The following is a 12,703-nucleotide window of genomic DNA, read 5'->3' on the forward strand; positions in this document are numbered from 1 at the left end:
ATGAAAGGTGAATTTCTTCCTCAGGTTGGAGGTACCTGTCTATGTAAAGGATTCAGTAAGCTACACACGAAGTGATGTAATCTGTTATCTAAACTGAGCTACTTCTGCAAGTGAAATGGGGACTGTTGGTAACAGGTGTGAGCCAGGGTGGCCTTGGCAATGAGGGGAATCTGATCGCCCCGACTCGGTGCGGCAGGAACAGGGCTCTAGGTAAATGCATGTTAAGTCTTCTGCGTTCATACTCAACCGTGCTTCACAGTCATCCCTCATGAACTCTTGTACAATATATATGAACCTTCTTAGATGCTTTGGACATTTTAAATGATCATTATCCATCACAGGGTGCAATAGAGTAGCATTCATTAAAGACAGTTTCTTAACAAAAAGAATCAAAAAGAATTTACAGAAAATATGGGATCATGGATGAAAATTACATTCTGCTACACACAAATAATTAAGCATGCAACAAAATAAAATTACCCGAAATGATATTTCTAAGTTTTCTCCTCCCCAGATATCCATGCCACGGTCATACTGCCCGAGCTCACTGAAGTAGTCCCTGTTCATGGCAAACAGTCCTCCAGCCATTGTAGGGGACCTAGAAAAGGAAAATAATTACGGTGTCAATTCTGTAGTCAGTCACCTACTATAAACTCAGTGCGCCATTGGAATATTACTAATAAAAGCTAGATTAACCATTATGAAACACATTAAGCATTATGAAACATCAGGGAGTGAGCTAGGCTACATAACTGAATTTTCTAGATATGCTAGGCACCTAGCAAACGAAGGCTACTTTTCTAAGTACTTTTTTTATTATAACTATTTTGACAGAAGTCCACCTGAAATGAATTATTTAATTCCTTTGACAGTCTCACAGAGCCACTGGGCCTGCCAAGGTAAGACCAGACAAACCTGCCACTTTCAATTATACTCGAACACGTGTTGGACCAGTGGCTCTCAAACAGGGTGATTTTGTCCCCAAGCAAGAATGTCATTAACTTCTGGAGACATTTTTAGCTGTTATAGCTGGGTAGCAGGGTGCTACTGACACCTGACAGGTTGCGAGCAGGTGTGCTGCTAAATGAAGAATTTATCAGGCCCAGAATGTCAGTACTGCCAAGAAGACTGAGCCCTGTGTTACAGGGAGAGAACCCGAAGCAGACTGGCCTTCGTGGAGCCAAGCCCCGCTTCCGGGTGTCTTGCGCCCTGAAATAGGATTGGGTGATCATGGATTCTAGCGTCCCAAGCTGCCTGCCAGAAGAGAAGCAAAATTCTCTTTGCAAGAAGAAAACATCATCCCAGCTATGAATGCATCTCTCTAATTCTTCATATACAGTGTCTGGGACTCAATAAACATATACAGTGTCTGGGACTAAATAAACAAGCAAACAATAACCAGGGAATCAGGAAGATAAATCACATGAAAGATCAAAAATGAAACCAAACCTATGCATATGCGAGAAACACTTCTGATAGAGACAGAAAGGACATTTAAGCAGCCAATGAAGACTACCTTCAAAGGAAACAAAAATAATACTGTTTCTAACTTCTCACCAGAAACAGTAGAAGCCAGAAGGTTCTTAAATACCTTCAAAAGCCTGAAAGAATATGCCTGCCAATCTAGGACTGGATATTGCGTAAAATTATTCTTTAAAATAATGAGGAAACAAAGACATTTTCAGAAAAAGACAGGAGTAATCACCAGACAGTCCAATCAAAAGAAATACTTAAATGTGTTCTTTAGTCAGAATAAAAATAATCTCAAATGGAAATTCGCAGATGCAGAAAGAATAAAGAGTAACGTAATAGAAGAAATATATGGGTAAACCTAAATGAATAATGGTTACATCTCTTGCAGGATTAAAAATACACACACACACATATTTCAACAATATAACTTGAAAGACGATAATTAAAATACGGACTTTCCAAGATTCTTGTATTGTTTGGAGAAAGTACCAATTTATATTACACTTTGAAAAGTCAGGGGTGATTGCTGCAGTCTCCAGGGCAACCACTAGAAGAACAGTATGTACAAATGTGTAAGTTTTAATAATGGGGCTGCTATTAGGATTAGAATAATAGGAACTCAGACCAAATGCAGGCAAGAGAAAAAAATAACAGAGAAAGCAAATAGTACCACTGTAATCATAAACACAACATTATCGAAGGTAATCAACTATATGCCCTAAATTTTTTCACACTGGTTAAAAATCTATATATACTACTACTTACAAGGGACACATCTAAATGTAAGACCACAGACTGACAGCAAAAGGGAAGAAAAGTTATACAGTGCAAAGATGGATCAAAAATAAAAATGGAACAGCTATACCAATAAACATCACACTATAACGCAAATGTTTCACTATTCTAAAAGTATAGAATAAAAGATAGATCATAATGACAGATAGTTTGAATAATTCTCAACTTTCATGCATCTGTTAACAGAGCCTTAAAACACATGAAAAATATAAACTAAAAGGAGAAACAAATATACAATTGAAGTGGGAAACTATACCATTTTCAATAACTGAAAGAACATGTGAATTAAAAACAAAAATATGGAATATTTCAGTAACAATGAACTTGATGAAACTGATACAGAATCCCATATTTACCGCCTGGAGAAATTACAGCTTTTACAGGCACACGACAAATAGTTACCAAAATTAACCACATGCTAGACCATAAAGCAAATCTCATCGATTTCTACAGAATTAAAATCATATAGAATGTTTTCTGAAAACAGTATAATTGAGCTAGCAATAAATAACATCTATAAAAATCTCTATCTGGAAATAAATGCACTGCTACATAACCTATGGGTCAGAGAAGGTATCGCAATTAAAATATTTTTTATCATTTGTCGGATATAGCTAAAGCCATTAGAAGAAAATTTATCTTCTTAAATATATGTATTAGAAAAGGAAAAAGGCTGAAAGTATAAAAAAATCTAAATGTTAAGTCAAAAAGTTAGCAACCTGCTATCAGTAAAGTGAAACAGCTGTTTAAAAAATCTAAACGTTAAATCAAAAAGTTAGCAACCTGAAAGTTTACAGAAAGGGTAGGGGTGGGGAGAAGGAGAAAGGGGGCTAACGCCCTCCCTGCCGGGGGACGACCGTCAGTGCTGTCGAAAGGTAACAAACAATTTAGAAGCATCAGAAGGGACCAATGCAACAACTACGAATAACCAAACGACACTGGGTGACACACAGTACCAGGGAGTGATGTCGGTCAGCTGGACCTTCGCCTTCCCATGGAGAGGGTCTGCAGCTGCGTATCTAGAAGTAATGAAGTGAGAAACGAAAGACCCAAAATAAGAACGGTTACGAGAATGTGCCTCCGGGGAAAGGACTGAGAATGGAAAGAAAAGGGGTAGAGTCGGCCTCTTTTATCCAAAGTTCTATTTGATTCGTTAGTGAATACATGTTTTTGATTAAAAATACTAAAAATTAAATGATGAGAAACAAATACCCGTGAAGATGATGAACTAAGCAAAAACTGGCAACTGCACAAAAGCTAAGAATGAGAACACATGTAACAGTCTGGAGTACTTTCTTCTTGCCTGACAAAGAAAAACTTTAAAGATACCTTATTAGACACGTTTCTCCTTGTGAAGAAGAAAACATGGACAGTCCAAAAGAGGATAGGACAAAATGGAGTCACCACTACCATCTGCCTCCAACCACAGGTCAGGAGGTCATGGGCCAGGAATGCAGGCAGGCAGACCCGACGCAGCCCTGCTCTCCTGAGAGGGGCTCCAGCACCTGGCTCCTGTCTGCAGAGCCAAGGAGGGGACAGTGGTAGTGACCCGCACCGACCCCCCGCAGGCACTGTGAGGAAAAGCTGCAAGCACGCAAGCCAGGAAGACAAGTGAGAGCTGCGTGTGCTCAGTTCATGGGCGTCACACGCAACCGCAGCAGCTTCTCACACAAGCCAGGACACGACGACCCGCCTGTCAGCAGATGGCATCAGGCACCCGGAACGGGCCAGCAGGGTCTCCATCACCCTCCTGTGTCGGGCTCACAGGAAAGGAAGCTGGCAGGCACCATAATGCCAGCTGAGGGGTTAGGAGCACATTACCTGCCAAAGGCGAGGAGAGGCGTGCCCTACGACCAGGCGCTTTCACTCCAGCAGCCATGAATAAAAATGTTGGCAACGGCACCATTTGTGACATAAAAAAACCCAAAAGCTGAAAATAACCCAACTGCCCCATCAACAGTAAACTGGGTAAATAATTTAGACTATCGTACAGCAGTGAAAGTGAATCCATGAGAGCTACGTACTCCAGCACCGAAGAATTTGTAACACAATGCTGAGCAAAAGCGAGACAAAACAGTCCCATGGCTGCGTCCGCAGGAAGCCCGGCTGTGGGCATAACCACACCGCCAGGAGACGAACCCGCAGCGGGGAGGATGCCACCGGGGGCGAGGAAGCGCTCAGTCAGGGCAGGGACAGCCCTGGGGACGAGTTCGGGCGCTGTCACCAGGAAGGATGTTTGGGGATCAGCGGGGTGCTGTTTTCTGACCTGAGTGGTAGCTGCACAGGTGTGCACGTTATAACCATTTACTGTGTGCATATGTGTACTTTTTGCATATGCTATTTTTTTACAAGAAAAACATTTAAGAGTAGGTTCAAGCACTTTAAAAAGCAGAAATACATACAAACCGCTCTGAAAGCAACATGAGAGGTGTAGAAGAAAACAAAGGGAACAGCGTGGAAGAGGTTCGCGAGACCACGGACGAGAAGGGAATACTTCGTGTACTGTGACTCAGTGATGGTGCTAGCAGGAATCTACCCTAAAAATCCTGCCTGTAGAAAAAGCTCATGCATCAAATACTCTCCATAGCACATTCGCACTAGCAAAGAACTGAAGATAAAAACGCGCGCATAACCAGCCCAAAACGCAGGGTAGGTACTCCACGGGACCATGTGTGACAACTGTCCCCGGGTATCGTTGGTTCTGTCTGCCTTTCTCACTAAGCTAGAAATCCTTGAGGGCACGGACAATTTCTTATTCATAAATCTCCCCTTGGGACTTGGCAGAGTGCATAAAATGCAGTCAGCACTCAAGAATTTTAATGGACAAATTAAGCCAACACTTTTGCTTTTGGCGAAGGAGGAGGAATTATCTTTAAAGTACTCTTTGAAGAAACTCTGGTGAGAGTTTTTCGACCACATGGGCTGGGGCGGGGGGGGAGGGGGTCTTACTTTATCGGTGCGGTGGCTCCTTCTGGTCCTCCGGGCTCAGGAAGGGGGACAAGATCCCATTTGAAGTGCAGCCCCCAGTTGAACCCTCCCCGCACCACAGGGGACGAGCTGTAGGCCAGCGTGTCGGCGCTGATGATGTCGATCACGGGGCACACCACCGTCCGGCGGTCCTCTTGGATGGCGGCCAGCAGGGGCTGCAGCCACATCACGTTCACCTCACAGTGGCTGTCCAGAAACACCAGCACCTCTCCTGAGACGGCAAACAACAGCGCTTTAAAAATTCATGTCTGCTGCCATCATGCTCCTGCACACCCATTGTCCCATTTGCTGGCTTTAGCTGGGACTTCATTTTTAGACCCTTCTTCCCTTTCTCTTAACTGCTTCAGTTCACTGTAGGTTTAACAAAAAATGAGAGGTAACTCTCCATCTAGTCTGCAGTCGTATGCAGACTGAATTCAAGACCTATGATTTTTCATCTTTAGATTCTACCCAAAGACTGACTGGGCTGTGCTGAATTATCGAAAGCAACACGATAAAGAGAGCACTGTGGGGTATTTGTGGAGAATAGCAAGATCGTGCCATGTGAAACACTGTACCATCACATTACATAACTACTGAGTTGTTTGTTTGTTTGTTTTTCAGATAACAATAACTTAGGTTTTGTTTGTTTGTTTTCCTCATTATGATCTGCTGGTCCTTGTTCAAATAAATATATTTTAGGATCTGTTAGAAATAAGCCAGTTTGGGGGAAGTCAGGCTCAATATGACCATGTGTAATCTTACTTCATTTAGTTACAGTGGCTGTAATTGAGAAAAGTAACATTTTTAGAATTTTTACAATTACAGTGGCTGTCATTGAAAAAAGTAACATTTTTAGAATCGTCTCCTCAAAGAACCACGACTGCATTCCCTTCACACTGCGCAGTGTACAGGCAGAACACTTTGCCTTGTGTTAAACTGACACCTGGTGAGGTGTGTGCTCTTCACATCCTCATGAGGTCGTTTATAGACAATGAATGACACGACTGTTGTCATGGAAAACTTTCTTGCCTGAGGTATGTCTGCTATCATTAACTGAAACAGGATGCATGGTGCTTTGAGTAATTCATGTACAATCTACAATGATACCTTTCGCAGACAGATCTTTAGAATAAAGAATAACCATTAGAACTATCAAAGAAACCCTCATTTCCACTCACATTTATCAAGAGGAGTTAAAAATGCAAGATAAAATCTTAATGAGTTTTATTTTCCTTACTAGAATAAAAGTGCATCCCATTGGCTGATGGCAGCTGCTACAGCTAAGGAGCTTGACAGAATGAAAAAGGAAAGGTGGGAAAGGAAAGAAAGGTGAACGAACGCACGGCAGTGACCAGTGAACCGGAGGGTGCGCGCCTCTCACGGCTGCCAGGCTGCGGCAGTGATCAACGAGCAGCCATGTTTCTGAGTCACCAATGAAAACGCAGTTACGCGCTCCAGCCCCAAGGCGGGGAAACGTATCCAAAATTTGGAAATGGTTCGATTGCCATAACTGTAATAAAAACATCTACACACAGCAGGCCACTGTCACTGCACCACACTCCGTACCTGGCTGTCCAAAGAATTACCGAGGAGAATCTGAATTGTCCACACACGTTTTTCGAGAGTTGTGTATATTATTTGTTTGTATGTTCCTAACAAATACACTTCAGGCAGAATTCCTGGCTAAAACACGTCCGTGTTTCTGACTGGGGATAAAGTAATGGCTTAATCGTTTGGGCTGGGAGGGCGGCGGTTATATTTCATGCCACGCAAATACATCGTCTGGCTGAACTGGCAGCTGTACCTGAATAAATGACCGTCAGGATGTTTGGGGGCCAGATCCATGTACTACGTGCAGTATTATATATTTAAGATTTCTAAACTAAGTTAAATTTAAGAGGAAAATTTTTCTACTAAAATTATAAATGAAAATCAGGATCTCCAATCTTACATGGAGGTAACCATAAAAATACAATGGAATCAATAAAACTGAAGCAGCTGTACCTGAATAAATGACCGTCATGATGTTTGGGGGCCAGATCCATGTACTACGTGCAGTATTATACATTTAATATTTCTAAACTAAGTTAAATTTAAGAGGAAAACTTTTCTACTAAAATTATAAATGAAAATCAGGATCTCCAATCTTACATGGAGGTAACCATAAAAATACAATGGAATCAATAAAACTGAAGGCTAACCAGATACATTTCCAGAACATTCTGAATTTGGTACCTGTTGTTCTTTCTTAGGGGGAGATCAGTGTAAGATAAAGGTTTTAAAGATACAGTACCAATGGAGACTTTCTCCTTGATGGAATCAGAAGGATTAAGAGGAAATTTAAAGAAAATGACCTTGTAGTTATCTAAGTCGATTTTTAAGTGTCCATTTATCCAACTAGAAATGATGCATGTCACCAGTGGTATGCATTCATACTTTAAGAATTATTGGCATAATTCAAATCGGTTTGGATACATATATTTCAAATTTTGCATTTAATAAATTACAAAAGTTGAATTGCATTTGGTCTAGACTCTTCTGCTTACGTAAGTGAACAAGATAAGAGACCTACTTGCATGGCAGCCACATAAAGGGCCACTGTGCCAGCAGAGCCTCGGAGGCCGTGACCTGGGCAACAGGGCTGGGGCTCCGAAGCGGCCTCTTCAGACGAAGCGGAGCCTCGTTGCCGCTGCAAGGCCCATCTAAGACACCTCTTCCCATGGGAGGCTCGGGGACAAGAAGCCCTAAGGGGAGGCGTACCTGTCGCGTGGGATGCTCCGATCATTCTTCCCCGAATCAGTCCCTCGCGCTTCCTGTTTCTTATGACTTTAATTTTTCCAGGGAGATATTTCTGGACAAATGCATCCAGTTCTCCTTTCAAATCATCTGAAAATAAAGAGTCTCGTAATTATTTAAACCACATGAAACACATGCAAAGACATTTTATAGCTACTCTAAAGTTGTGTCTGGTACTTGCAACAACAAATTGTCAAGTAAATATTAAAGAATCTTCTTGTGCTTTATTTTTAAAGATCATAGATTATCCTATAAGGAAAAAAAGGGGAAGAAATGAAGGGTAAGAGCTGGAATACTAGCCAAAAATAGTTACCTTAGTTATAAACTTATTTGTATCTCAAAGCAACCAGCACGTTGCTTTGCATAAAAAAGTTTGAAATGAACATTGTGAGTAAATGTTCAGCTGACTGCATAGAAATCAGATTTAAAACAAAGAAAACGAGAAATGTCAAGTCATACTCCATTTCAGAAGTTAAGAAACAACTTCTATTGCTCTTACCAGAAGTTACATAATAGCAGCAGTAAATGTCTTTTTATTAGTTTAGCACCTTCCAAGGGCACACGTATTTTTTATAAATTTTAGCTCATTTACCTCTAAGTTTAATAACTTTGAAGATCATGTAAGAATTATTCCATAGTTAACATATAAACCATTATAAATTATCAAGAATTTCCCTTTTAGATAACCTGTTTTTGTTTCTTACTTATAATTTTGACTCAAAAAAAAAAAAACAAAACCCAATACCACAAATTCTAGAATCTAATATTTAGCCAATCTTGGCCCAGACTCAGATTCTTAGTTTTTTTTTTAATCATCCAGTGTTGAAATTAAGTTTTGTTTGCTATTAACCTTTCTAAATTTTCTGCTGTGAGATTATAATATTTACCAAGGTTTAAGGATGTTACTACCACTAGTGTATTTAAGGGTGCTGGTCTGCCAACTCTGTTGTCACCATCAAAGGTGCTTAATAAACACGAGTCATGAAAAATATGCGATTGGCATACAGTTTATCAGTGTATCGCTGCAGCTTACTGCAATGTCAAGAGCAGAAAGCCTGGAGCTGTGCAGACCAGGGTCTAATTTCAACTCCATCACTGAACAACTATGGGATCTGGAGAAATTACATACTATTTTCTCCTCTGTAAAATGAGGATACGACCTATCTCACAAGGTCGAGGAGAGCTGAATGAGTAGCATAAATGAAAAGCCCTGCACCTTGCCATATGTACGTGGAGCCATTCTTAGAAGTCTGTGCTGAATTAAAGCGAGGTGTGTAAAGTCTGTACTGACTCACAGTGGCCCTCAGAGCTCATCTACGGGCTGTCAGAACTAACCCGCTTTTGCCTGCAGGCAGTTCTCAACGTTAATAGACATTAGAACATAAGCCGAGGCATTGGGCCAAGTGCAAAAAGTCAGCCTTGAAAGGTCATACGAACAATTCCATGCACACAGCATTCTTGAAATGACAGATACCAGGTTTGCCAGGGATTAAGGATGGTGGGGAAAGGGAAGTGGATGGGACTGTAAAGGAACAGGATGAGGGAGCTCTTTGGGGTAATGGAGTGGTCTGTAACTCGATCAGTGCTGGTTACAGCAGTCTATTCATGGCATTAAATGACACAGAACTGTACACACACTCCGCACCAAGTCAGATGCCTGGTTTTGACACTGTAATTCTGTGAGACGTCATCAATGGGGAAAACTAGGTGAAGGGGTACACAGGACCTCTGTGGAACTTACTGTGAATCTATAGAGGTTTCAAAGTAAGACTTTTTTTAAAAAAAGGTAAGCAAGGGAAAAATTCAAAGGCCACATTTGGGTAGCACAGTTTGTGAAGATTACAAAGGGCATGCAGCTCCTTCAAAAGCACCCTACAAGCCAGGGAAAGGCATTTATCCATGGTTGGCTCCCTGGCAACTGCATGCATGAGGTCCCCCCACCACTACGTATGGTCAGCTCTGCAGATGCGACACTACAGAGACCGCCGCTGAGTGCCCACACCAGCAGTCACCGCATGCCGCACCGAAGTCACTGTCGTCGTCCACGAGGATGACTTCGTGGAGAAGCTGGGCCGGCGTGCGGTCCAGGACGCTGTGCACGGTCCGTAGCAAAGCAGACAAGGCTTCGTTGTAGAAACAAATAACGACACTGGCGACTGGCAGATCCGCTGGGTATGTCTTGTCTTTGCACCTGTAAAGACGAATACAAGAAAAGACTCACATTTTATTATTCACTAAACGTTAATTGCAACCTTGTTCAGCCTCTTACATTATAACAATTTTTTAAATGCATTTAAGGAAATAATGTGGCTTCTTACTCAAGAGTTTTACATTTATTAATAATTTCTTCCTCCAATACCTGCCACTTATTTTTAGATCAACATTTAAAAAACTTGTAAGCTGATGTTCGGCTTCTCCTCACTGACGTCTCCAAAGGAAATAAACATAAAACTCTGTACTTGAAGGGTTTTTTTGCCCTTCAAATAGAAAACAATTCAAGTAAACTATGATACATAGATCAATATAATGGAAGAGCTTCCCTATAAGCGACGAAGAGTTAGGTGGCTTTGTACGACAACAACAAAAACCCACCAACTAAGAGAGAACAGTCCGGAGCCCCCGTCCCTTTGCACGGCATGCGAAGCCTTCCGAGCCCGGGCCCTGCCCGCCGCCCAGCGCCCGCCATTCTCCACGACTGAGAGTCAGTGGTTTCCGTCGCTCCGACAGACCCTGTGGATTCAGGCTATTCCCTGGCATTGCTGTCGTTCCTCGCCCAGGGAGGCTTCCGGACAGCTCCGGCTGGGGGCCCCCATTTCACCAGTTCCCATCACAGCCCTCGTCCTGCGGCTCTCCAATCCCTCGTTTCCTCATTCAGCAGTCCTGCTGGGCCCTAGCCCTGTGGACCTGGCTGGGTCTTACTGTTTACTTCCAGGGCCTAATACAGCATCTAGCGAACAGAAGGTGCTCAAAAAGGTCTGTCTGTGGAATGAATGATTGATCAACCATACAAATGAAAAGCCTTTGAAGAATCAAAAATAATGAAAACAGAAAAGTGAGATGAGTAAAATTCTTCACTGGTTTAATCCTTTTTGCCATGAATCCAATACACATTTAAAACTAACTTATGCTCAGAAGGCTATTTAATTTCATGCACTTAGCGCCTCTCCCCTTTTTCCCACAGAATTTTTAAAAGACGTGGCAGGCTCCAGACTACGTGGCTTCAAGCGCAGTAAGAGTGGAAATCTGTCCAGTTTTCTAGTATCCTGAATAATCAAGCCTAAGCACCCTCATCACTTACTCTACTGGTACTGAAAGCACTGTGTTACTAAAACGATTAGCAGAAACCACTAAGGAACATACGCTGCATTCCTTGTGTCTGGCACATCTCTGTGGTAGCCCAGGCGGTCGCTAATAAGCATATTGAAGGCATGCTTCTGATACCCCAAGTCTCTCAACTCCTGATCATGTGCATTAAATATCATGCCTGCAAAAGAGTAAAGTTACAGTCAGTGCATTAATCTGCAAAGGACAGTTACTACAATTACTGTTAGGATCGTAATAAAAATCTTGATTTTAACCTCTTATAATAGCCACGTTTCACAAATCTGTGTCTCCATTTTCAAAAAAAAGGGGGTTAAAGCCAAGTTTTTATCAGCCCAGCTCAAAAAAGCAAGTATACCTTAACTATAAATGACACCTTCTTACTAGCCATGCTCTTTAAGAATATTTTCAAGAGAAAAACTTAACTCTGACCAACAAGAGAGACTTGATGATCTTTTTCATAAAAGCAATAATTATAGAACCCATATAGACCTCAGTAGGTCCCAATTACAGGCAAGAGTTTATATGAACCCCTCCCCTAAAAAAGACTTGATAAATCTTTCTATAAAAAGCCATTGGTTCCAGACTTAATCAGCATCATAGTTAAGAAAGTCCTCCTCATACAGCATCAAATAATAAGTAATGTGGAGTAAAAGCATGTAATAAGAGGTTTTAAGAGATCGAAAGATCCTCAGACTATAAAGGAAATGTTAAAACATTTTTTTCATTTGATCGTAGTTTCAAAGAAAAGTTTCTAGGAGTTAATGATTTTCTAATACATGAAGTCAAAAATATTTAAACTTATATGAGGAAACAAAAGCTAATACTTCAATTTTCATAAAATAGCACCTAATCTTTTTCAGATAGCCATTTAGGCATTTTAAGAACATTAATGGGAAATTTTCTAGTTTTTTAAATTCATAGTTATTAGGTAAAACTTTTATAAGGAAGTAATATTGGGTTTACCATTTTGAATGGACATTTCATTTGCCATTGAAAGTAGTGAGAGATTGTAGCTATCTGAAGTGACAAACCCAAATTGCCTGAACAGCTAAATTATAGAAGATACGAAAGAATACACACAAAAAAAACTAATACAGCTAATAAATGAATTCAGCAAAGCTGCAAGGTACCAGATCACAGTTCTGTTTCTGTACAGTAGTAATGAACAGTCGGAAAATAAAATTAAGAGAACAATTCCATTTATGGTACATCCAAGAGAAAATACTTAGGAATAAATTTAACAGAGGAAGTGCAAGATCTGTACACTAAAAACTACAAAACACTGCTGAAAAAAACTAAAAGGAGATCTAAATCTAAATAAATGGAAAGACAGCCCAGGTTTATG

At 41.0% G+C, this 12,703-nt stretch overlaps 1 protein-coding gene across 10 annotated transcripts in view; it reads right to left on the bottom strand.

Annotated features, from left to right (window-relative positions):
• GALNT11 (polypeptide N-acetylgalactosaminyltransferase 11) overlaps window positions 1-12,703 on the bottom strand; it is a 59,383-nt gene that overhangs the window by 30,586 nt on the left and 16,094 nt on the right. For all 10 annotated transcript variants that reach the window (XR_003042786.1, XR_003042785.1, XR_003042787.1 and 7 more), the window contains exons 3-7: window positions 11,395-11,518; window positions 10,059-10,225; window positions 7,999-8,124; window positions 5,218-5,467; window positions 481-598 (exon numbers count right to left, since the gene is read on the bottom strand). Coding sequence is in view for 2 of the 10 variants with exons in the window: in XM_025039017.1 (XP_024894785.1) it covers window positions 481-598; window positions 5,218-5,467; window positions 7,999-8,124; window positions 10,059-10,225; window positions 11,395-11,518 (785 nt within the window). In the remaining 8 variants the exon portion in view is untranslated. The remainder of the gene's footprint in view (window positions 1-480; window positions 599-5,217; window positions 5,468-7,998; window positions 8,125-10,058; window positions 10,226-11,394; window positions 11,519-12,703) is intronic.

The sequence above is a fragment of the Pteropus alecto genome, unplaced genomic scaffold (genome assembly GCF_000325575.1).
Source record: "Pteropus alecto unplaced genomic scaffold, ASM32557v1 scaffold48, whole genome shotgun sequence".
Lineage (NCBI taxonomy): Eukaryota > Metazoa > Chordata > Mammalia > Chiroptera > Pteropodidae > Pteropus > Pteropus alecto.